A 23,373-nucleotide genomic window follows, 5' to 3' on the forward strand; every position below is an offset into this window, starting at 1 on the left:
TTGAAAGCTTACATGTTAGGGGGAAATGTTTGTAGACTGCCCCATGCAGTGAATGAATGAATGAATGAGTAAAGCCTCAAAGACGAAGTAGAAATCTGCTGCAATGATTTTTGCGTTTCTTGCATTTCTCTCCTGTATATATTCCAAAGTGGGTTTGTATTACTTGTATATTAAAAGAAAAAAAATTTTCAACCAGAAAAAACGGCACAGGAATCAACTGACAAAATTGTTAAAACAGGTATTTATTCCAAGGACACATAATGCTGTGAAGAAACTCCCCAAGGCCAGCCTGGGAGTGGGAGAAAACGGCTGCCCCCCACGCAAGGGGGAACGGAACCTCAGCACTTCTCTGCACCCCAGTTTAGGGAAGTCCAGGGCAGAGCTTGTGAATGGGCTCTGGGCTGTAGGCCCGCGGTCTGACTCGCCCGCCTGTCAATGCGGACCCAGATTAGTGTGTCCTGTGTCCCAAGAAGCCAGAGTGTCAAGACAGGTGACAAAGGAAGTCGTGCAGAGGTAGGGCCAGGAGCCCGGACAGGGAGATGCCCAAGGTGTCGGAGATACAGGCGGCTGCCATGGCAAATTCCCGGTGCTCATCACTTGTCTGGGGAGGGCAGGGAGCAGGGGTGAGGCTTCGGTCCTGGACGCCCCTGCCCTGGCCGTCCCTAGAGAGGCCACCCACAGCCCTCACCCAGCTGGTGCTGACCTCCAGGGCGATGTTGTGGAAGGTATTCACGTAGGCAGCACCGCCCAGGAGGCCCTCATACAGAATGATCAGGAAGACGAGGTAGATGCTGGGCAGGAAGCTCAACCACACGTCCACCAGCAGGAAGGCCAGGTTGAAGCACTGTGGATGCAGGCAGAGGGGAGGGCTGAGGCGGGCAGGAAGGGGGGCCGCGATCCCGCCCGGTGGCCCCAGGATCTGAGAGATGCTGAGAGGGCTGACGGGCCTGGACCAAATCCCAGCACCCAGCTGGCCTACCAGACCCTGAGATGTGGGGTGGGCTTTCTCCCCGTCCTGCCCCAGCACCCGACACCTCGCAGGTCATTCCCCACCTCGCCTTGGCTCATGTCGCTCCTGCTGCCCGCCTGGAACGCTCTCCCATGTTCCCCTCACGTGGGGTCTCCTAGTCACCACTGTTCACCGCTCAGCTTGGACCAGGACCCCCGCCACCCCAGTGCCGTCCTCCCGAGGGCCCGCCCCTCCCCCACTTTACCAGGCTATACGCGTGAACAGGCAGTTCTCAACCGGGTGACTGCGCAACCCAGGGGACATTTGGCAACGTGTAAAGGTGCTCCTGGCGGTCAGGAGTGGGGAGGGAGTGGGCAGGGGTCATGTCCGCTGCTCAACACCCCTGCAGGGCACGGAACAGCCCACAATAGAGGATGATCCAGCGCCACTGTCACCAGTGCCGAGGCTGAGGAACTCAGCTATAAGGTTCTCGGGTCTCTTAGGAAGCCTCTCCAACCCCACCCAAGGGGGTAGTTCCCTCCTCTGTGCTCCCATCCTCCAGAGGACCCCCAGTGTCCCAGGTCTGAGCACACAGGGTTGCCTCCCCAGGGGGTAAGCCACCATGGTGGTTCACATGCTTGATGTGCTATGTAGACCTGGGGGTCTGGTGACCCATAGAACTTGCCCTCAGAGGTTCTAATTTGTTAAGTCTGAGCACTTAACCTAACACACACCCACCCAGTAGGGGCTCGTGGGCAGCTCAGTTGGTTAAGGGTCCAACTTCAGCTCAGGTCATGATCTTGCACCTCGTGAGTTCGAGTCCCTGCAATGGGCTCTGTGCTGACAGCTCGCAGCCTGGAGCCTGCTTTGGATTCTGTGTCTCCCTCTCTGCCCCTCCCAGAGATTCTGTCTCTCTCTCTCAAAAATAAACATTAAAATTTTATTTTAATAAATGAAAGAGCACGCCCAGTATTACTAAAGTGACTGGCAAAACACTGCACACGCTTGTGTCTGTGGTATCAGGCCAGATACTTTCTGTAATGGAATTAAATGGTGATAAACCACCAATTATACAGAGCGGCCTTTGTTAAAAGTAGAGCTAGGGGCGCCTGGGTGGCCCAGTCAGTTGAGCTTCCGACTCCTGATTTCAGCTCAGGTCATGATCTCACGGCTCATGGGTTTGAGCCCCACATTGGATTCCATGTGGGGCATGGAGCCTCCTTGCAATTCTCTCTCCCTCTTTCTCACTCTTCCTCTCTGCTCTCCTACTCATGGGCACGCAAACACATGCACTCTCTCTCAAAATAAATAAATAAACTTAAAAAAAATTTTAAAAAAAGGATAGCTAAAATCGTAAACTACACATTTCAGTGGCATCTACTGAGAACCCTGAGCTTAGAATGGTTGACGCAGCGATTTGGCACATGGGGGTAACATAGCCCTGGGTTGGCAGTACTGCTCAGACAGGAAAGAAAGCTGGACGGCACGCACACGGCGTCATCATAACACGGAAGTGCACAATCTACATTTGTCCTATATCTTATTATCCGAGAACTGAGCTCAGCTTATTAAAAAGGACTTTTCTGTACTAACCAAAGACTTATTTTGAGAGTTACCTTCAGGGGCTGTAGGCACAGGACCTTGAAACAGCGAAGGTGGGTTCTGTGAAGCTACTTTGGTTAGACTGTTGGGAGTGAGTGGAGTTTGTTCACTTAACACTGTAAAACTTTTGCTGCGGGAAGTTAAAATTTGCTCACCAGCCTTGAGGTCAATAACCTGTTGACTACAACATCACCGATTCTATTACAATGAACCATCCAGAATAAAAGAACGGTACGTTCTTTTCCTATCCTTAGAAACATTATTTGGAATCTGTGTCTCCGCAGAAGGCTTGTACAAATAACCATTACGTAAGTGCTTCTAATGGATTAAAACATAACATAAAATCTTGTTCTTTTCTTCTTCTTCTCATCTCTATTTCTTACTACTGCTCTGAGAAGCAGATGTTGGCCATACCTGATTTATAGAGGAGGAAATCTAGGCTCAGGCTGGTTTAGAGACCTGCCCTGAGTCACACAGCTGCAGAGCACAGAAGGTCGGCCAGGCTCCTGAGGCCACACATTTTACATGGAGCTGGAGCCCTGCCAGCCTTTTGTTCCCTGGGCCCAGAACCTGACGGTGGGCAACGAACACTTCCTGCTGAGGGAGGGAAGCCTGGGGTCTGGGAGCTGAGGTGGGAATGGAGGGAGGGCCGAGCTCGGTACCTGCAGCAGGGCCAGGACCCACGTGAAGCGGATTCGACAGCAGCGGAGAGAAGAGCGGGAAACAAAGACGCCAGCCTGGTAGAGCATCTGGTACCTTCGGTGGAGGCAGGGAGTGGGAGGAGGCCCCTTCGGGTGCCGCCCCTGGGCCCCTGCCCATCCGGCCACCCACCCTCCCCCTTCTTACCAGCGGTACTGCTGAGCGTGCGTCAGGGACGTGTTCCGGAAGAAGAGGAGCTCAAACTGCAGCCGAGAACAGACAGGGCAGATGGTCAGAGACACGTGGGGCCCCCGCCTCGGTTGCTACTTCCACCCCTCCCAGCAGCCTTCACTCACAAGGCCCTGATTGATGAAATACTCCGCAAAGTAAACCAGGACCAAGGGGACGATGTACCACAGCAGGCTCTGGAAGGGTTAGAAGCGGTAAGTGGAAGGCTGGCAGGTGGCCACTGGCCACGGGGGACCCGCCACCGTCCATACCTTGAACACGGTCCACCTTTCCCGAAGGGAGAGGCTTGGGCTGGAGTCTGCAGGAGAACAGGAGAGAAGGGCAGGTGAGGTCGGCGCGTTGACTCAGCAGAGGGTGCTGGTGCAGGAACCAACCACATACACACTCGCAGTGTCAATGTGCTTAAATGCCACTGGACTGTAACAATTCCAAGTGATCAAATTGAGGGGCGCCTGCGTGGCTCAGGCAGCAAAGCGTCTGACTTCAGCTCAGGTCATGATCTCACAGCTCGTGACTTCAAGCCTTGAGTCGGGCTCTGTGCTGCCAGCTCAGAGCCTGGAGCCTGCTTCGGATTCTCTGTCTCCCTCTCTCTCTGCCCCTCTCCCACTTGTGCGCATGTTCGCACGCTCTCTCTCTCTCCCTCTCTCAAAAATAAACATTAAAAAAATAGTCAAGTTGGTAAACTTCACATTAGGTCTATTTTACCACTATATATATATATATATATATATATATATATAAAATGAACTGGTGAGACATCTTCATGACCCTTGCACAGCTTAAAGGCCACACAGCTCCATCCCAGCCCCGCTGTCCCCTCCTTTCTGTTTCTCAGAACAGAACTCAACATCCAAGCTCATTCCCACCCCAGGGTTTTAGGACCTGCTGTTCCCTCTGCCTGCAATCTGTTTATCCCAACATCCATCAGGCTGACGCCGGCCATTCAAATTTCCGCTCAAGGACACTGCCTCAAAAAGGCCTTCCGGACCACCATCTCTATGTAGGACCCTTCTGTTTCCTCCCAGTTCCCAGCCACAAAACTGCTTTATGTCCGGCCAGCACTTACCAATGCTTGAAAACAACACGCTTCTGATTCAGCTACTTGTTCACGAATCTGCATTATGTCAATGACCCCCAGCAAGCACTCAATGAGAGCACTTCTTGCATAGATGAAGGCAAATGGCTCTTCCCGGCACACCCATCTACCTCCCCTCCCGACTGACCCGGGTCCACTGTAGACAGCAAAGGCTAAAACCCAGTGAGAGAGAGTGATGGATGGCTCTGAGTCTCCTACCTGGCTTCGCCTCTGGGGCCTCGCTGCCTATCAGGGGCTGCCGCGCTGATGTCTCTGCCTCTTCCTCCCCTCCAGGGTCCTGGGGCTCGGGAGATGTGAGCAAAAAGAAATAGCTAGGAGCGGGTGGGATGGAGATAAGACCGGAGCGCCTCGGTCAGGCCAGGCCGGAGAGGCAGCTCCCTCCCAGGGCAGCCCCCAGCCTCACCCCGTCATTTCTACAAGCGCCCCATCATTGCTGGAGAGCTCCAACCGAAGAGCTCCAACCGTAGAAAGGTGCCTCCTTCTTTGGAGCTGAAATTTGCCTCCTTGTTGTTTCTACTTGTGGGCCCTCGTTCTGACTTCTGGCTCACACCAAGCAAGTCAACCGTTTTCTTGTGGCGGTTGTTCTAATGATCGCTCTAGCTACTGTTTACTATGCGTCCATTCAGCTTCTCAAATTTGAGTCACTTCTAATTTGTCAGAGCTACACTCCTCCTGTATATGGTATTTTTTTGCTTTTGTTATTTTCCTTTAAATTGATTCCCTTTTCTTTCTTTCTTTCTTTTTTTTTTTTAAGTTTATTTATTTTTGAGAGGGGGTGGCGGGGCAGAGAGAAGGAGACAGAGGATCTGAAGCGAGCTCTGTGCTGGTAGCAGAGAGCCCAATGCGGGGCTCAAACCCACGAACCGTGAGATCATGACCTGAGCCAAAGTCAGATACTTAACTCACTGAGCCACCCAGGTGCCCTGTTTTAATTTATTTTTGAGAGAGAGAGAGAGTGTGAGCAGGGGAGGGGCAGAGAGAGAGGGAGACACAGAATCTGAAGCAGGCTCTAAGCTCTGAGCTGTCAGCACAGAGCCCGACGTGGGGCTCGAACCCACAAATTGTGAGATCACAACCTGAGCCCAAGTCAGATGCTTAGGTGACTGAGCCACCCAGGCGTCCCCAATTAATTCCCTTTTACTAAGCGGCCTCATTCTAAACAATAACCTGTGGAATCACAGGTGTGATTGGCTAGTTAAAATTTTGTCCTAATACACCCAGAATTAATAAAGTAAAGGACCCCCCTGCCCCCCGCAAATCATCTTGGAATCCACACTGTCCTGGAGGCTTCGCACACATCACCTCACGAGGACGCAAGAAGAACTACTACCACCATTAAAGATCTAGGGAAACTGAGGGCCGGCAAGGTGGAGCACCTTGCCCACCACACAGCCAGCAAGTGGCGGCTCCAGAACTCAAACCAAGCCCATCAGAGTCCCGAATCCACATCCCCTCTTTACGAGGCGGCCGGGATCCGAAGACTGGGAGCAGGATCTAGTTCTCTCCCCTCTCCCCTCACCCTCCCAGCCCAGGCAGCCTACCTGGCCAGCAGCAGGGCGGGAATACCCAGCATGGACAGCAGGGTGTGCTGGGGGGAGAGGCCTGCCTGGGTGAGGCCAAGGTAGGACAGTGCCCCCAGCAGCCCTGCTCCCCCCGTTCCTGAGGACCACCAGGAGATCACAGCCCTGAGAAGAACACAGGAGATGAGCAAGGGCCAAAGCCAGCACTGGGAGGTCCTCTCCCCCACTCCCTGCTCCGCCGGCTTACCTGGGGTAGAAGGCAGTGAGCGAGAGGAAGGTGACCTCCCCCAGACCTGACGAGATGCTAGCCAAGACCACACCTGGCGGGGGGGGGGGGGGGGGACAAGCATGGCAGTGGCCACACCCAGCCTCCCTGATATCACCGGTTCCCTGAGGCATCTGGCCAGGGCTTCCTTGGCATCAGCTCAGCGGGGCTAAAAACAGATCCCTTGGACAGGCGGGCTTCAGACCTGAAGTAGAACCAACCCACTCCCCCGCACATCCCCTCGTAGGGAATGGTACCTCCATGCACCCAGGTATCAACTCCGGAGCAAACTCATCCCTGATGCCTCAGCCACCCCCATCATGGGGTCTTGGTGACTGTTCATCATGAGCTCCATGTATTCCATCCATTTCCTCCGCTCTCCCCACCCCCCGTCCCGTCCAAAATGACCTCTGGCCCCATCGCCTACTTGTGACAGTCCCAGCAGGCTTCTGAGGGTTACAAAAATAATCCCTTTCCTCTGGGAAGCTGGGGAGACTACCCCAAAATGCTCAGTTTCAGTTCCTCTGGGTTCCCCACCTGACACAAAACCTCACACTCACCACACAGGCTGGTCCCCACGGAATGAGAAAAGGCGACTAGGATGAAGCTTCCGGCGCAACAAATCCCACTGATGAGAACCCGGGGGCTGAGGGGGAGAGGGAGGGAAGAGGGGAGTCAGCTTCCGCCCGCAACCCCCCAGCCCTGCCACCATCTTCTTTTTTTTTTTTTTAAATGTTTTATTTATTTCTAGGAGAGAGAGAGAGAGACAGCGCGAGCAGGGGAGGGCCAGAGAGAGAGGGAATCACAGACTGAAACAGGCTCCAGGCTCGCAGTCAGCACAGAGCCCGACACGGGGCTCGAACCCACGAACCGCGAGATCATGACCTAAGTGAAAGTCGGATGCTTAACCGACTAAGCCACCCAGGCACCCCCCTCCCGCCATCTTCTTAGCCCTCCTGGCCTCCTCGCGCTCAGATCCCACTTGCCCTTCCTCCCACCACCCCCGCCCGGACCTGTAGGGCAACAGATGAAGACCAAGTGGAGCCAGTAACTTGATGACCAGGGTGGGGAGGATATCGGCCAGGAGCACCGCCTGGAACAGGAGAACAGATTAAGATCCCAGATGGTCCCAGGCACAAACCTCCCAACCAACGGCCAAGGAAAGACACAAACCAGCCAGGTGGACCCGCTACCAACACAGGCTCTGAAGTCAGAGAGCTCTGGGTTCAAGTCCCAACTCTGCCGCTCCTGAGCTAGGATTCACACTCTCTGAGCTGCAGTTTCCTCATCTGGCAAATGGGGGGTGGTTATAGCACCTCGCTCAGAGCACTGCTGTGTGGATCAAATGAGCCAATAAATGCCACATACAGGAAAGGCTCAGCCAATGGTCTTAATTATTATAATCACGACAGTCACAGCTGGATGCTGGGGGTGGGGTTGGGGGGCGGGGAAGGACCAGATGGGTACTCACAGCCGTGGAGACAGAGTTGCAGTCAAATCGAGATGAACTATTGTGCGTGCTGGGCGCTGGGTCTGGGTCCACCTGATAAAAGGAAAGAGTCTTTTACCCGGGGAGGCAAGAAGAGAGACAAAAAGGGCCTGGCACCCAGTCCGAGCTTAGCCCTAACTTGAAGGATGGCCTTGGCTCAGCATTGGCCTCTTGGGACCTTGGGTTTTCTATGTGCACAACAGACAGGGTGAGGTGACCATAGAAACCTTAAGCTAAGGACCCGAAGGCCAACGATGGCCCTGTAAATGGGCTCTCCTTGGGCAACACATTCAGGAGCTTTCATTTTTAGAAATTTGGAGTTCCGGGGGTGTCTGGGTGGCTTAGTCGGTTAAGCATCCGACTTTCGCTTAGGTCATGATCTCGCGGTTCGTGGGTTCGAGCCCCGCGTCGGGCTCTGTGCTGACTGCCAGCCCAGAGCCTGGAGCCTGTTTCAGTCTGTGACTCCCTCTCTCTCTGACCNCCCTCCCCTGCTCACGCTGTCTCTCTCTCTCTCTCTCTCCTAGAAATAAATAAAACATTAAAAAAAATTTTTTTTAAATAAATAAATAAATAAATAAACTTGAAAAGCAAAGCAGAGAAGTACTTAAATATGTAAATGATACAGTGTGTTTCCCTAGAAGATACAAGGAAGTAGTCAGAGATTTGCACCTACTTACAATGACCTAGTTGGATTTGTGAGAAGACAATTATAATATGAACAGATGTTGAACTTTTTTCTTTATATTTGATCATTTGAAAGAGGTATGTGTATATATACTCAGCCTTTTTACATATATTTAGAATCACAGTGAATGAGGCAGCTACAATGCCGCCAGAAAACAATACATTTTTACTATAAGGGATGCCTTCAGTGAGGGGATTTTTCCAAATATAGTGAACAGCTCTTGGTAGAGAGCCAAACAAAACAAAATACAATCTTCCTTCAATGTAAATGATGGTTGAATTCCTGGAAAACTCAGTGTATATGAAAAGCAAGCGAGATAGATCTTGAGTTTACGTGTAAAATGAAGTTAGATTCTTGGCTCACGTTGTTAGATTTCTTTTTCTTTTCTTTTCTTTTTTTTTAATATTTTTTTATTTATTTCTAGGAGAGAGAGAGACAGCGTGAGCAGGGGAGGGTCAGAGAGAGAGGGTCACAGACTCTGAAACAGGCTCCAGGCTCTGAGCTGGCAGTCAGCACAGAGCCCGACGCGGGGCTCGAACCCACGAACCGCGAGATCATGACCTAAGCGAAAGTCGGACGCTTAACCGACTAAGCCACCCAGGCGCCCCTGGTACCAACTGATTCATAAAAACCCTTCCCACTCAGAGGTCTGGGAGACTGGGAACTTTAGCCCCCTTGCCCAACCCCTTGGCTACCCCCATTCCTTGAGTTTTTCAAAGGGGGCCCCTGCCCTAGGGTGAGTTCTTCATCTTCCCACAACGACTAAATATGGTGGCTGTGATAGAGGGTCACTTACATGGCTTTGGTTCCCAGACGCCCTCTGGTGGCTAAGGATGTCATGGGCAGCGCTGAGCATCACCACATAAGAAAAGTTGTTGCAAAGGCCAAGGAGCCTGGAGTGAGAGGGATCAACTTTTTGTTTCTGCAGTTTTATTGAGATATACCTGACACAGAAGAGCAGATCCTAGCCTCCTTCCAGGCTTACAATCTACCCACAGTCCTAGCACCAAATCTCCCCTTCCTGTGGCCTTCAGTCAGCTGCCTTGTTTTTTCTCTATCACTAGACCCATCTCCATTCAACGTTAGGGCTAGAAATAACAGGTCTTGGGAGGCAGACTTGGCTACACATCTTCTCTCTCCCAGGAAGAGAAGGATGTCATCCTTGATGACTCTCTCATCCAAGCTCCCACCATGATTCAGTCCCTGGGACATTTCTCATCCACTGACCCACGGTCTCTGCCGTGCTGTGGGACAGTAGAAAGATGCCGGGGCTTGAAGCTCAGAAAGATGGTGTTGGGGGGTGGGGGTGGCCAAGTCTGCTGCTTCCTACTTGAGTGGCCTTGGTCTACCCATGTGCAAATGAGGAGACAAGTTTCTCTTCTCACTGAATCTCACAGAGGGCTGCAGGGATGAAAACAAGATAATACCAAAGTCCTTTATGACCCACGAAGGATCTTTTTTGCTTAGTCTCATTTCCCAGAGCTGCACTCAGTGATGGGAAAGGAACTGGGCCAAGAGCCAGAGATTGCACGTGCTCCTTCACTAGGCTGTGAAGTGGTACAACCGTTCTCATCTCACTGCTATGAAACCAAGGCTCAGAGCGGTTACTCTTCCAGAGTCACATGGGAAGCCACTTCTAACCCAATGTGCCACCCAAGCCCTCCATGGTCAGGTTAGTGCTACAAGTATTTCCAAAGCTCAATATTTGAATGATTCCAGGAAGTAGCTAAAGGCTCTTTTAAAAAGCAGGGATGTGCTTATTAAAACATGCAATCTGGAAAATACTGGTTTTCTGCTTAGAGTAGTGACTTAGTTTTCTTTTAAAAAGTACATGCATTGGGGCGCCTGGGGGCTCAGTCGGTTAAGATCCGACTTCGGCTCAGGTCATGATCTCACAGTTTATGGGTTCAAGCCTCGCGTCGGGCTCTGTGCTGACAGCTGGCTCAGAGCCTGGAGCCTGTTTCAGATTCTGTGTCTCCCTCTCTCTCTGACCCTCCCCGGTTCATGCTCTCTCTCTCAGAAATTAAAAAGAAATAAAAAATAAAATTAAAAATACATGCATTTACAAATTTAAGCCCTGAATTGCTTGAAGTAAAACATGGACTCGTTCCTACAGGTGAGCTGAGGATCTGGCCAAAATGTGAAGGTGGTAGGTAAATGAGTAGTAAAGCCTTGGAACTTTACCGGGTGCCTCCAGGCAAACCAACTGGTTCAGTAAATATTTGTGAATTCAGCTCCTTTTTCACAGCTCAATTCTTTCTTCCCTCTTTCCTCCTGTTGCTTCCCCTCTTCCCGCCGCATTTTTACTTCCGCTGAACTCTTCAGGCCACTCACCAGAAACCCATCGCGTTCTTCCAAAGGGCGCCCTGACGGTCTAACAGAGGGGACAGAGGTTCGGGGGCGGTCTCCTCCCCTGGAAGGGCGAGAAGAAGAAAGCATGACCTCGACCCCACTCGCAGCTGCACGAAGGCTCCACGGGGATCCTCCCGGAACCGAGCCAGCGGCCGAAGCCCGAGTCTGGTGGGGACAGAGGCTGTCACTCTCAGGGGGGCGGGCAGGAATACGCACCCTCGGAATCCAAAAGGCGCCGCCGAGAGCCCGCACAGCCTCCCATGGCATTGGGTTCAGATCCCTCGAAAAGTTCAAAGTCAGCGAGAGTCCAGACTTGGCTCTGCCCCGGCGGATGAGGGTCTGCGACAGATGAGAAGGATCAACGCCCCACTGCCGGTCCCAGCTCCGGCTTCTCCGCTGCACTCGCGCCCGGCGACCCACCACGTTATCCCGGGGCGCCATCTCGCGCCCACGCACACCCCACCACGTCCCACCCGTGGGACTCTGCCCCCGCCCCCTTTAAAGCAGGGGGCTCCGCGGTCTGTACCTTTAAGAGCAGCTGCAAGTTCGGCCCCGAGGTACCGCAGGTGGGCGGGTCACGTGACAACACCAGCGGGTCCCTCATCACGTGCTTGGAGGTCACCACAACTTCCGGGTTCTCGGTCTTCGCTTTAGGCCTTCCCAGCCTCGGGGCGTGGGACAGAGAGAGGCCAGGAGGACCCCGAAACGGCTGGTTTAAAACTAGAGCGGATAGGATGAGCAAGAAGAGCCATGATGTTAGACTAGCGGCGCGCGAGGTCTCGACCGTATCCTGCCAGCACTAGGCATGGCAGCGAGCGGCTTCAGCTCCTCTCGCCGCCCTCAATTGACAGAAATAAATATGGCCACCTGGCTCCTCCCTTCACTGTTCCTGGTTGGGAACAAAGACAGCCAGTTTCGGGTCATTCTTTTTCCTATCTGTTGCCCTTAGATTGCTTAAGGACTGAAAGTAAAAATAACACCTATCTAAAAGGATTTCTATCTGTTGGCAATATCCAAAGCATTAAAGAGATCCCTTTCCCCAAATTATCCTAGAACCAAAGAATATCGCAGAAATAGTCCACCAGCCGGCTTTACAGATGAGAAAACAAAGAAAGGACGCTTGCTGGTGATGATGCAAAGTGAGACCTAACTGTGACCCTACAGGCCTTTTTAGCAGTAGGAAATAGACCACCAGAGGCAAGTGGGTTTGGCTGAGCAGGTTGCGGCTGAGTTCCTGCCTGCATCAAGGATACTTAGACCAGACGAGTTCTAAGGTCCAAGATTCTGATTCTGTGATCGTATCTAGTTCCTTTAGTTGGAAATTTAGAAAGTGGGGATCAGGGAGGGAATTAGGGGAAGGGGTGTAGATCAAAGTCACTTCACACAGTCCCAAATAAGTGATTATTCTCTTACCTTTCTCTAAGTAGTTAAGCAGCATCCTGAATTTTCTTCATGGAGTCTTTCCCCTGCTAATCCCTTCTATGGGCTTCCACCAGCTGGTGCCCACCTCTATCAGCTCTTTCTCACCACCAAGTCCTCAGACTGCTGTTTGAAATGTGTCCCCTTTGGTCTGCTTCCCAGGTGACTCAACCAATGAAATATGGTGGCCGACAACCCTTGCAGTGCCCTAGAAACTCAGCAACATGTCAAACATGGCCTCTGCCTTCAAGGAACTCATAAGACGTTGGGAGGTAGACACAAATAACCACAATCCAAAGCTCAGCCAAGTTTTGTTTTGCAAGAATGAGTACAGATGAAGGAATGGGCATTGGAGCCACCAGCCCAGCCCCTTCTTCCCCTTAGGGAAGCATTAATGACCCTGAAATGGGAAGCCTGAGCTCTTACCAACCCCTCTTCACTCCTACTCCTGGTCCCTAGGCAAAACAGGAACCACAAACCCCAGCTTCCTCTCACAGAGTGGCTGTGGCTTGAGGGGAGACGGAAATGGCTGAGGTGTGAATACAAGACCTGAGTCATTTAAGCTGCAGTTGCCGCAGGCCCCCTTCCCCCCCTCCCCAATGCTGAGGTCTCCAGCGCCTACGTTTTTCTTTATGGCCCCCCTTCCCTTGCCCTTCAGCTCCAAATATGCACCTGAGTCCCCTGGGGTGATGCACTCCCATTTCCCAGCCTGGACCGTAAGCTCCAGAAGGTTTGCAGAAGGTGGGCAGGGCCTGGGGAGGGGATGCGTCAGGGAGATTTAGGGGAAGAGGAAGTGTCTTGGGCCCCGGGGGAAGACTGGCTTGTCTCGGTGGGTGGGGACGGTCATTCGTCATCTTTCTGGACACACAGAGACAGACAGGATGGATTTTCTCCGGCTCCATCTCCCTGGGCTGCATCAGGCCTTGAGGGGGGCATTGGTGAGAGGGGCAAGGAGACGCCAGAGACTTTCGCCCTGTTCCCTGGGGCTCACCTTCCCTCCTCCCTTTGAGACTCTCAAGTCTTGAGATTCCTTTCCCAGGATCAGGTAGCCTCCTAGCCTGATTGTTTCTGGATTTCCATCCCCCCCCCACCTCCACAGGTACACCCCTCCCCTTCATCTAGCCCTTTCCTTTTCCTTCCGCAGATCCAGTTCTCTTTCTCCTCCCAGATCCCAGACCCCCTCTTCTGTATCTGAGTTCCTCTGGGTCCGGGTCCCATCCTAAACATCCTAAGAAGGCTGGCTCTCCCCTCACTGCTTGTGTCCCCTCCCCCTTCTCTTCTAGGATTCCCTCGGCACGTTTGTCTCCTACCTTCTGGGCGATGAGGTCCCCACTGCAGAGAGGAGGGAGGCGAGGCCAGCTAAGGAACTGGGGGAGGTGGCTGCAGGGAGGCCAGAGAAGACTGACGAGCAGGAAGCCCAGGAAGCCCTGGAGGGCCTTGGAGGCAAGGGGGGTGGGGGGCGGAGAGGGCCCGGAGAGGCTGGAAGATGCCAGGAGGGAGGCTCAGCTGCAAAACAGACCTGGGGTTGGGAAGAAGGCAGCTGCCATGGGTCTCAAGCAAATAGGCAGGACACTGGGGCCTGGGAAGGACCCAGGGGTGCCAGGTGCCAGGCGCCAGGTGCCCACTCAGAGGCCAAAAAGCCATCCGAGGCAGGGTCGAAGGCTGATCGAGACAACAGCAGCCAAGCCGAGGAGAGTCAAGGGCCCGATGAGCAGGAAGTGAACAGAGAGGGGACACTGAGAACCTGGGAACAGGAGGAGGAGACGGAAGAGGTCAGGGAAAGAAAAGCAGGGGTGGCCGGAAAGGCGGAGTCAGAGTGGACCTGGCACAGGGAGCCTGAGGGCAAGGTAGCAGGGGGCAGCAGGGAGTCATTCGAGCAGGCGTTCCAGGAGGCAGTTGCAGAGGAGATCCAAGGGCCTGGGGCCAGAGAGGCTGGGAGGGAGGATGCGGTGATGGTGGTCCTAGGGGCTTGCCCAAGCACAAGGGTACAGAACACACAGGAATCAGAGACAGAATGTGAGGCCGGGGCAACTTCAGGCAGGGAGGAGGCTGGGACAGCCTCAGGTGGAGAGGAGGCCGGGACAACCTCATGCGGAGAGGAGGAGGCCAGGGCAGCCTCCAGTGGAGAGGAGGAGGGCAGGACAGCCTCAGGCGGAGAGGAGGAGGCTGGGGCAGCCTCAGGCGGAGAGGAGGAGGCCGGGGCAGCCTCCAGTGGAGAGGAGGAGGCCGGGGCAGCCTCCGGTGGAGAGGAGGAGGCCGGGGCAGGCTCAGGCAGAGAGGAGGAGGCCAGGGCAGCCTCTGGTGGAGAGGAGGAGGCCGGGGCAGGCTCCGGCGGAGAGGAGGAGGCCGGGGCAGCCTCCGGTGGAGAGGAGGAGGCCGGGGCAGGCTCAGGCAGAGAGGAGGAGGCCGGGGCAGCCTCCGGCGGAGAGGAGGAGGGCAGGACAGCCTCAGGCAGAGAGGAGGAGGCTGAGACGACCTCCGGTGGAGAGGAAGAGGCCCGGGCAGCCTCCGGCGGAGAGGAGGAGGGCAGGACAGCCTCAGGCAGAGAGGAGGAGGCCAGGGCAGCCTCCGGTGGAGAGGAGAAGGCTGGGGCAGCCTCAGGCAGAGAGGAGAAGGCTGAGACGACCTCAGGCGGAGAGGAGCCTGGGGTAACTTTAGGCAGGGTAGAGGCCAAGATACCTTCAGTTGAGAAGGAAGGTGACCTCGCGGGAGCCAGGGACACAGAATACGGGGCAGTAGCCTCAGGAGAAAGGGTCTCGGAGGGCACTCGGAGGACCTGGGCATTAGAGGAGGGGGCCGGGGAAGACCAGGAGGAGGAGGCGGGTGAGAATAGAAAGGCTGAGATGAGCTTTCCCCGCAAACGGCTGCAGCCTCTGGGAACGGAGGGCATGGAGGAAGCAGGGAAGGACGAGAGAGCAGGGAGGGAGCCTGTAGAAGGCCAGGGGCCAGAGGGGGAGGGAGAGGGGTTTGAGGTCCAGGCAGATCAAGGAGGGGAAGAGGCCGAGGGAAGGCACGAGTCGGTGGACAGGACAGTTTCGGGCAGCCTGGAGGAGGTGGTGCAGGCAGAGAAGGCCAAAGAGGAGGGAGAGGGCTGCTGGATCTCAGAGGCTGAGTTGCCCACGAGCAAAGTGGCAAATGGGGCTGAAGTTGATGCTGGCTTGGAGGCCACCCCAGAGTCCAGCCTTGAGAAGATGAGGGAGGAGAAGAATGAGGGGGAGGCCCAGGCAGGTGGAGAAACACTGGCGTCAGAGCGCAGTGGCCTTGAGCCCGAGGTCACCGAAGGCCAGGACCCCGGGTTGATGGCAGGCTCCCAGATCCCTACAGAGCAGCCTGAGGAAGGACAGGGGGACGAGGAAGAGCCCTGGGCCATTCCAGCCCTGAACAAAGAGGAGACAGAAAGGAGCCTGGAGGAATACCCCAGGATCGTGGCCTGTGGAAAGCCGGATGCCTCTGGGATAGTAGCCCAGAGGAGGGATGTGGAGAGAGGGGATTCTCAGCAAGAAAAAGCAGATGCTGAGGAGGAGGAGGAGGCTGTAGGAGGCCAGGCATCCAAGGAGGCCGAGGCCGAGGGAGGCCGAGAGTCTGTGCTCCCAGATGTCCCGGAGGCAGGCGGGGAGTGGAAGAAAGCCGAGGAAGCAGAGTGGGGAGCAGTGGAGGGAGAGGCCCCCAGAGCACAGAGCCAGGCCCTGGGTGGAAGGCTCAGTGCAGAAGCGGGGACAGGCCCGTCACTGGGAGAGTCAGGTGCCAGAGAAAGCGAGGATGAGGATGTGGCGGAGGCCACAGTCCCCTGCAGGGCAGACACAACATCCAGTGGACACTGGGGGCTGGAGGAGGCAGCTCTGAGCCTCCAGGAAGACACAGGGGCCGGTTTTTCAGCTGCTGAGGTCGTGGGGGATGAGGCGGATGGAAGGGCCGCTGTGGCTGGGGGAGGGCCCAAAAGAGAGGCTGGGGAGGCTTGGGAATCAGAAGGGAGGCAGGAGCCTGGGGGAGGAGAAGAGCTGGTGGAGGCTGCATGGGAAAAAAGCCCCGGGGGGCCAGAGTTTGGCCCGGAGAGCTCGGCAGACATGGAGGTAAATGGCAGAGGGGGCCAAGCAGAGGCTTTTGAAGCCAGAGAGGGTGAGCCCAGGAGAGAGGGCACAGAGGTTAGGGAATCTGCAGGGGCAGAGGGAGGCTGTGAGATGGATGGCTTGACCTCGGGTTCCCCGGTGGAGAGGGCAGAGGGGACCATGGCCACAGGAGAGGCCGAGGGGGTCCCGGGAGGGCAGACGCTGTTGGAAAAGGAGGCTTCGGGGGTGCAATGGAAGGAGCAGGGGCAAGGCAGTGAGGGGCAGTGTGGGGACCACCACCCTGAGGAAGAGGCACAAAGGCCCTTTGAAGTGGAGGATGTTGAGCTGACTGAAGACCAGAGAGCAGAGGCTGAGGAGATTGTTCCAGAAGGCCTGGAGGCCGAACCTGGGCCACGCGGGGAGACCGCAGGACTGACCGGAGGGGATGCTCACAGCGGCAGCTGGAGTGAGGTGAGGGCTCCGGCCAGGGTCCAGGGCTGGACACAGTAGAATCTGGAAGCCAGCCCCATGGTACTCTGTGCCCCTGTCCCTTCAGGCCCTGCTCCCCGGGTCTCGCCTGGACGTCTCTGTGTCGCGGAGCCGTGTACTCCTGTCTCGAAGCTCCTCACAGCGTCGCTCCCGGCCCTCTTTCCGACGGCCCCCCGCCCCTGAGCGGCAGGAGGAGCCTCCCAGCCCCCCACCCGAGGAAGAGTGCTTAGCTCCTGAGCCAAGACTTCTCCAGCCAGAGGAACCCCGAGAGGCAAGCCCCCCAAGGCCTGAAGGGACCCCGCTGCCGGCCAGGAGAAGACCCCTGGGACATGGGTAAGCAGAGGAGGGCTGGGCTGGGCTGGGCTGGGCCGGGGACGGAGGCTGTGGACACAGGGAGAGCAGCGCCCACAGCCTGTCCCCATCTGCAGGTTTGGCCTTGCGCACTCCGGCATGATGCAGGAACTGCAGGCGCGGCTGGGCCGGCCCAGACCCCAGTGAGCGCCCCGAGCCCTTGGGAGCTGGGCCCTGAACGATGCACCCAGAAGGGTCCACCAAATCCCGCTTGGGCTCTGGCCCCTCTGCCACTTTGGACACACCCTTTCTGCCCTCTGGGCCTTTGTTTCTTGGTGTGCCATTCTGGGAGCGGACAGAGGCAGGCGTCTGCGAGCCGCGTGTACGTGAACGGGAGGAGACCGACCCTGCCGCGTGGCTGATGGACTCCCCGGCCTTCTGCGACCGCGCCTCTCGCGGCCTGTCCTGACTACCCCTCCGAGTCATCTCTGCGGGACTGAGAGGACAGGACAGTTCTCCTCCCGGCCTTCCCTCCCTGACCTCTCCAGTCCCCACTGAGGCCTCCAGAGGGCTGTGAATCAGGAGCGCAAAGCTCAGGGGTGGGCGCTGGCCCAGAGGAAAGGGGACAGGAGGCCTCATGAGCTCCCTCTGCGATCAGAGGTTGACGGGAGCCCAGCAAGCCAGTCTGGGGGAAGGTAAGCCAGGAGCCCCCAAAATGTAGGACCAGCGAGGGGTCCAGGGTGGCCAGAGACTACAGACTCCATGCCAGGCCCTCTGGTCCCTTGGCGTCCGGTGCCCCTTCTGTGAAAAGAAGCTGAGGCCGAGAGAGCATGAGAGTGCTTTATTCGGCAGCCCGCGTGGCAGCCTAGCCCGAGGACAACTAGCAGGCTCTGAAACAATAAATAAACCATCATTTTCCTAAACAATAAATAAATATCCAAGAAATAAATATCTAGCAGGGCCTAGAGGGGCCTTAAGTTATTGGGTGGGGGTTGGGGTGGGAGGCCGGTGGAGTCCTGCCTTGTTTAAGGCAAATGAGCTCAGAGGATGTCCTGTTGGCCTGAACGGAAGGGCGAAGGGAAGGGGTGAAGGGAAGGGGCTGGGGAGCTGAATGATGAGCACCCCGAGCCTGGGGCTGGGGTTCCGGCCTGGGAGAGCAAGAGCAAGTCTCTCACGGCCCGAGCCAACACGAGCTCCAGGGAGTGCAGCAGCTGGTAGGTGTAGAGCAGCTGAGGCCAGGGCGGCTGCACCCGCATCTGCGAGAGACCGCTGGGAGCCCCCGGGAGCAGCCCCTTCCTCTCCTCGTCGTCTTCCTCCTCGGGGAGGTTGAGTCCAGCCGCCAGCACCTGCGGGGAGAGGCCCCGTGGGTCAGACAATGGCCAAACGGACCATTCATTGTTCCTTTATGTGCCCCGTGGTACAGAATGGCATCAGATACCACAAGGTCATGATTTCCTGGGACAGCCCCTGCTTCGGATCTTCCATTATGTCATCATCTCAAGTGTCCTGCCTGATTTTTTTTTTTTTTGATTCAAGAGAATGGAAGTCACAGAGTAAGATGCCGCCCGTGGAGCTGGCACACCACCCCAGGAGTGCCCTGGGCATTTGGGATTCCCGAAGCTTTTCTCTTAAGTGTCATTTTGGGATCCGAAGTGGGCAGCAAGGTGGCATTGCCAGTCTTCACGCTGCTTACATTTTCTGTTTTCCTCTTATTGAGAATAAAATGCCTATTTCCCTTGGAAACGTTTAGGAGGACCCGGTGATGTTAGAGGCTAAGGGAGAAGGGAACAGGGTTTGCTGTAGGGCCAGGAGCTATTCCGGGTGCTTCAGAGCTGCTCAGACCAAGACATCGAGGGAAGGCGGAGCCAGAGCTGCCACACTCACACACACACACACACAGAGAGGATCTACAGCCTCTCCTTCCAAACTTACCTAGCCTGTGGGCAGGGAGTGTTTTAAAAAGGGAGCCAATGAGTCTCACCGATGTGTGTCGGTCTCTGGGAGCCGGGGAGGGGACTGAACACTGTACCTGGAAGTGGAGATGCCGCTGTAAATCCCGGAGATCCAACCTCATGGTCCATAGCTCCGTCTTCTCTGAGCTGGTCCAGCCCCCCTGGCTTTCCAGGCTTCCCAACAGGGCATGGAAGGGGCGAAGGGTCATGGAGAGGAAGCAGAGTCGTTCTGCATCCTGGGGGAGGGCAGAGAGAGGCTCAGGAAAGGCTTGCAGGCTGAGGATCAAACCTAACCCCGACTCCACTCCGCTGTGCTATCGCTCATTATCCACAACCGTACCCTATCCTCTTCCCCACCATCCCCTTTCACGTCCATCTCCCTTTTTTTTTTTTTAAGTTTATTTATTTTGAGAAGGAGAGGGGGAGGGAGGGGCCGAGAGGGAGGGAGAGAGAATCCTAAGCAAGCTCTGTGCTAACAGCAGACTGGGGGCTCAATCTCAGGACCCGTGAGATCATGACCTGAGCCGAGATCGCGAGTTGGATGCTTAACCGACTGAGCCACCCAGGCACCCCCCTCTTCCTTTCATGTCCGTCTCTTCACTTGTGTTTTTATCCTGTCTCCACCCTCCTTCCTACAATAATCCCACTCCTAATCCCAACCCCATCCCTCCTCCATATGTGCAGGCTCATTCTGACCCTACTTCTTTATTCCAGCCGGATCTTTATATCCAGTGACCTGCTTGGCCTCATCCAGATCCAATTCCTCCATTCATCCCCAAATCCATTTTCCATTCAGCCCCCAACTCTATCACCACCCACCCGGCCCAGCCCTACCGCCAGCTCTCCTGCCACACTCCACCGGCCCCCCACTCACAGAGAGGCTGTGCCAGGCCTGGAAGGTCAGGGAGACATTGGGGAGCTGATCCCCCAGGGGCAGGAGGTCCAGGCTCACTCCTGGGAGGTGAGATTCAGCCTGTAGGGTAAGATCTGTTAGTGGAGACAGAGGGACTGGAGATTTGCCCAGCCCCAAACCCAGTTGCATCAGAGAGACTCACAAAGTGGTGGGCCTGGGTCCGAACCTCGGAGAACAGCTTCCTGGCCAAGTGCAGGCTGATCTTGAACTCCCTCCGCAACTCCTGCAGGCTCATGGGGGACCTCCCTGGTGGTCTTGGGAATCCCCAAACACCGGCACGAGCCAGGAGCAAGGAGAGCAGCAAAAGGCTGAACCCTGGAGAGAGGGGGAGATGGGCCAGGTAGGGGGAAAGCTCGAGAAGAACTCAGTCTGCCTTTTCTGAGCCTGTGCTGTTGGTAAGCCCTGTGTGCCATCTCGTTGACCCCGCAAAGCCACCAATACGATGGGAGCTATTGAGGACACCACATCACACCTCCGTATGAACAAAAGGAAGATACCCCTTCTTCGAGGCAGATACAACCTCACACAGAAGGCCCGTGTTTGCAAGCAGATCTCAGGCTCGATCTCGACCCGTCACTAACTCCCTTGGCTAAATGTCTCTTTCAGTGAACAAACTGCCCAACTGTACGTGGCAGCCTGGGTGCTATTATCCTGTGAGTTTTGCAGATGAGGAAAATGAAGCTCAGTGAAGCTGACTAGCCCAAGGTCACATGGCTAGAGGGTGAGAGAACCAGGACTGGATTCCAGATCTGCCCAAATGCAGAGTCTGGGGACTCAGAAGAGGCAGACATCTCCCCCCCACCCCCACCCCCTGAGTGGGCACACTGTTCTGCCAAAAATTCCTTGCGCTTAGCCAGGCGGCTCCGATGGCCCAGGGGTGGCCGGCAGTGCTAGAGGCTCTATCCCGGGGAGTCAGAAGGACAGATTGGTCCAGCCCCCACCAAGGCAGATGGATCACTCTGCAGTGTTGGAAGAACGGGGGGTGCCAGGGGCAGGGGGGAGAGGACCCAGAATGGGAGATATAACCTCTGTTTTCTCATCCGGGTTCTTCCCTTGAGCAAGTCACCTCTTATCTCTATGTCTCAGGTCCCCAGCTGTAAAATGGGGTAGTCGGACCAGCTGATTTCTGAAAGTACTTCCTGCCCTGAGTTTCCTTGACAGAAGGGAGAGGGGCCCGAGGGTGGGAGGTCTGGGAAGAGGCCAGTGTTTGGTGGTTTCTGCATCAGGGAGAGGAAATCTAGCAATCACTGGAGTTACACAATTCTCCTCGAAACACAAACCAAAACTAGGCTGTAAGTCTGTCTGTTCCTGCTCACCCTCCTCTCCATGCTTCTCCCTTGTCCACTCTTGATTTCTAACCCCTGGGCTCTGCTTCTCAAAACGTCCTGCAAATAAAGATGAAGGAAAGCTTCTGGGCACCTCACCTGCCAGTGTACTTCTAGAGGTGGTAGGTGGTTCCTGGGACCCCCAGCCTTCAGGATCCCTGGCTTGGGGACCACTCTGGCATCCCAGAGACTTAAGGCAGAGTGGGGTTCTTCTTAGTTCCATTTTGAGGGAAAGTGGGTACCCCCAGGCTTTGGTGGATATTGCCACCCAAAATTGAGCTATGCCATTTCCTACTGACCCTCTGTTTCCTCTCTGAGCTCTGGAGCCCCAGACCCTTCCCTTGGCTTCTCCCTCTTCTCTGTACCCAATCCCGGGTCCTTGGCTCTGGCTCTTTCCCCGTTCTCCAGCCCCTGGTCCCCACTATGGCCGTACCATCTGTTCCTCTTCCTGTGGCTCGGAGTCGAGTCACCCACTGCGGATTGGACCTCCTTCCAGGCTACAGACCCTTGACCTAGTTAGGCTGCCGATGCCTTGGCCCCAGCCCCACACTCCAGCCGGCTCCTCCTGCTGCTCTTCCTCTACCAGCCCCAGTTCTCAACCGGACAGTCCAGTCCCCGCTCGTTTGCTCCAACCAAACTCCTCACTTGTCTGCCTGGCCCTGGTCCTGGCCAAACTGGCTGCCCTCCTCTCCCCATTCAGGCCAGTCAAGGCTTCCCATCCTCTGCCCAGCCCTGGCCAAACCATCACCCTCCTGCCCCCTCCCCATTCATGCCAGCCAGACTGTCCCCTCCGCTGCCCAGACCTGACCAAACCATCACCCTCATTCATGCCAGCCTCATTCCCATCCTCCGGTCGACTGTACCCTGTATCCTTAGCCTTGGCCCACCAGTTGCCCCTCAGCCCCTGGCCCCCATCCACACCAGTCAGGCCCTCCCACACCCTGCCCAGTCTCAGCCAAGTTGCCACCCCTCTGCCCCCAGCCCTGGCCTCAAACTCACGCCAGCCAAGGTCGCCTGCCATCTGGCCCATGACGGGGCCCAGCCTGTGTGGCCAGCCATCTCCCGGGCAGGGGTCTTATACTGGGGGCTGCGCCGGTTTCACTTTCCGTCCTGCTTGTACTTTCGGCTTTGCGCTCAGTCTTCCCTCCCCACCACCCCTTGCTGAAATGGGGAAATGTCATTTCCCTTCCCAGAGGGGGCGGGAGGTGCAGTGGGGGGTGGCGGGAAGCTAGGGTTTCGGGCAATCCAAGCTCCGGACCCTCTGCTGAGCGCCCAGGACCAGCCCTCCCCTCGTGTCCCCACTCCCAGGTGAGCCACAGCTCTAGTGGCAGGTGGGCTCTGGACCCTCAAACCCTCCTGTTTCTCTGCTCTGTCATTACCAGCCTATGCCATCACCAGCTCGCTGTCTTGGCAAAAGATGGACAGCCAGGTAAGGGGATTGCCCTTCAGAGAGGACTTGGGGTTTTGAGTCATCCTATTCTTTTCTGGTTTACCAGATGGCTGAGGGAGGGAGTGCGAAGGAAGTGTGGAAGTCATGGGGGGGAGGGGCAGGATGGGCCTCTGTGTGGAGCACTGGGGCCCCAGGCTGGTCAGGGTCAGGGCTCAATATACAACCAGGGTCAGGGCAGATGAGAACAGATCCATCCAGGGCCAAGAGCTCTGTCTCTGGCCAGAGTAAGATCTAGGATTAGAGCCTACCTATAACCTGCATCAGGACTTGGTCTAGGGCTGGACTTGATCGAGAGCTTTGTCTCAGGCCGACATCCGAGCTCTGTCTGGGTTTGGGGTCAGAGCTATCAGTGACCTGGAGGCTCTGCTTGGGACCAGTCAGAATTGAGCTTAGACCTCAGTCCAGATTGGGCTGAGCTTCTGACAGAGCCTGTGACTCGGGTCAGGGCTCAGGCTTGGGCTGGGACGAGAGCTCTGTCAATGATGGGGGCCAGGCCTCAGCAGGTTGGGGCCGTGTGAGGTCAGGATGGGGCTCAGCCAGGTCCCAGAATAGTCCTGCCCTGTGTGTTTCTGCTCTGTGGATGGCTGTCGGGGCTGGGCTGCCTCAGCCACAGGTCTCCCTTCCAGCACAGTCCACCCCTAG

The 23,373-nt window shown here is 55.9% G+C and overlaps 3 protein-coding genes across 19 annotated transcripts; 1 reads left to right on the plus strand and 2 right to left on the minus strand.

The window, feature by feature from the left end:
- Positions 1-222: 222 nt before the first annotated feature.
- CLN3 (CLN3 lysosomal/endosomal transmembrane protein, battenin) lies at positions 223-13,027 on the minus strand. 4 transcript variants are annotated; one of them, XM_039247932.1, is made up of 18 exons: positions 12,938-13,027; positions 12,260-12,794; positions 11,373-11,566; positions 11,063-11,185; positions 10,829-10,907; positions 9,291-9,387; positions 7,792-7,863; positions 7,334-7,413; positions 6,881-6,966; positions 6,303-6,375; positions 6,077-6,220; positions 4,734-4,846; positions 3,691-3,737; positions 3,547-3,615; positions 3,398-3,453; positions 3,214-3,307; positions 704-844; positions 223-601 (listed from the first exon to the last, which is right to left on the minus strand). In XM_039247932.1, the coding sequence occupies exons 4-18, from the start codon at positions 11,106-11,108 to the stop codon at positions 482-484; spliced, it is 1,317 nt and encodes a 438-aa protein (XP_039103863.1). In that variant the 5' UTR covers positions 11,109-11,185; positions 11,373-11,566; positions 12,260-12,794; positions 12,938-13,027; the 3' UTR covers positions 223-481. The 4 variants fall into 4 exon arrangements, with proteins under 4 accessions (XP_039103863.1, XP_039103864.1, XP_039103862.1 ...); XM_039247933.1 differs by lacking the exon at positions 12,938-13,027 and having other exon boundaries at positions 12,260-12,473; positions 12,692-12,797; XM_039247934.1 differs by lacking the exons at positions 223-601; positions 12,938-13,027 and adding an exon at positions 2,566-2,633 and having other exon boundaries at positions 758-844; positions 12,260-12,802.
- Positions 13,028-13,134: 107 nt separating this feature from the next.
- APOBR (apolipoprotein B receptor) lies at positions 13,135-18,028 on the plus strand. 14 transcript variants are annotated; one of them, XM_039247925.1, is made up of 7 exons: positions 13,135-13,203; positions 13,549-14,370; positions 14,491-14,530; positions 14,561-14,650; positions 14,771-16,782; positions 16,868-17,133; positions 17,229-18,028. In XM_039247925.1, the coding sequence occupies exons 1-7, from the start codon at positions 13,147-13,149 to the stop codon at positions 17,296-17,298; spliced, it is 3,357 nt and encodes a 1,118-aa protein (XP_039103856.1). In that variant the 5' UTR covers positions 13,135-13,146; the 3' UTR covers positions 17,299-18,028. The 14 variants fall into 14 exon arrangements, with proteins under 14 accessions (XP_039103856.1, XP_039103850.1, XP_039103852.1 ...); XM_039247919.1 differs by adding an exon at positions 14,671-14,730 and having other exon boundaries at positions 13,549-14,640; positions 14,881-16,782; XM_039247921.1 differs by adding an exon at positions 14,671-14,730 and having other exon boundaries at positions 13,549-14,610; positions 14,881-16,782.
- Positions 18,029-18,106: 78 nt separating this feature from the next.
- On the minus strand, positions 18,107-22,438 carry IL27 (interleukin 27). The gene is made up of 5 exons (XM_039247935.1): positions 22,281-22,438; positions 20,099-20,271; positions 19,918-20,016; positions 19,121-19,279; positions 18,107-18,437 (listed from the first exon to the last, which is right to left on the minus strand). The coding sequence occupies exons 1-5, from the start codon at positions 22,309-22,311 to the stop codon at positions 18,132-18,134; spliced, it is 768 nt and encodes a 255-aa protein (XP_039103866.1). The 5' UTR covers positions 22,312-22,438; the 3' UTR covers positions 18,107-18,131.
- Between the last annotated feature and the right edge of the window lie 935 nt (positions 22,439-23,373).

The sequence above is a fragment of the Hyaena hyaena genome, unplaced genomic scaffold (genome assembly GCF_003009895.1).
Source record: "Hyaena hyaena isolate Hyena2069 unplaced genomic scaffold, ASM300989v1 scaffold_306, whole genome shotgun sequence".
NCBI lineage: Eukaryota > Metazoa > Chordata > Mammalia > Carnivora > Hyaenidae > Hyaena > Hyaena hyaena.

Bases quoted from the DNA above. Each gene is read 5' to 3' on its own strand.
- CLN3 (XM_039247932.1), bottom strand. From the start codon at position 11,108: ATGGGAGGCTGTGCGGGCTCTCGGCGGCGCCTTTTGGATTCCGAGG. The intron at 7,414-7,791 runs GTGAGTACCCAT...CTCCTGTTCCAG, and splicing joins GCAACTCTGTCTCCACGGCT to GCGGTGCTCCTGGCCGATAT. The intron at 6,221-6,302 runs GTAAGCCGGCGG...TGTTCTTCTCAG, and splicing joins CTCACTGCCTTCTACCCCAG to GGCTGTGATCTCCTGGTGGT.
- IL27 (XM_039247935.1), bottom strand. From the start codon at position 22,311: ATGGGCCAGATGGCAGGCGACCTTGGCTGGC. The intron at 20,017-20,098 runs GTGAGTCTCTCT...CTTACCCTACAG, and splicing joins GGACCCAGGCCCACCACTTT to GCTGAATCTCACCTCCCAGG. The intron at 19,280-19,917 runs GTGAGTGGGGGG...GCCCTCCCCCAG, and splicing joins AGGCCTGGCACAGCCTCTCT to GATGCAGAACGACTCTGCTT.
- APOBR (XM_039247916.1), top strand. From the start codon at position 13,147: ATGGATTTTCTCCGGCTCCATCTCCCTGGGCTGCATCAGGCCTTGAGG. The intron at 13,204-13,548 runs GTGAGAGGGGCA...CTTCTCTTCTAG, and splicing joins AGGCCTTGAGGGGGGCATTG to GATTCCCTCGGCACGTTTGT. The intron at 17,134-17,228 runs GTAAGCAGAGGA...CCCCATCTGCAG, and splicing joins AGAAGACCCCTGGGACATGG to GTTTGGCCTTGCGCACTCCG.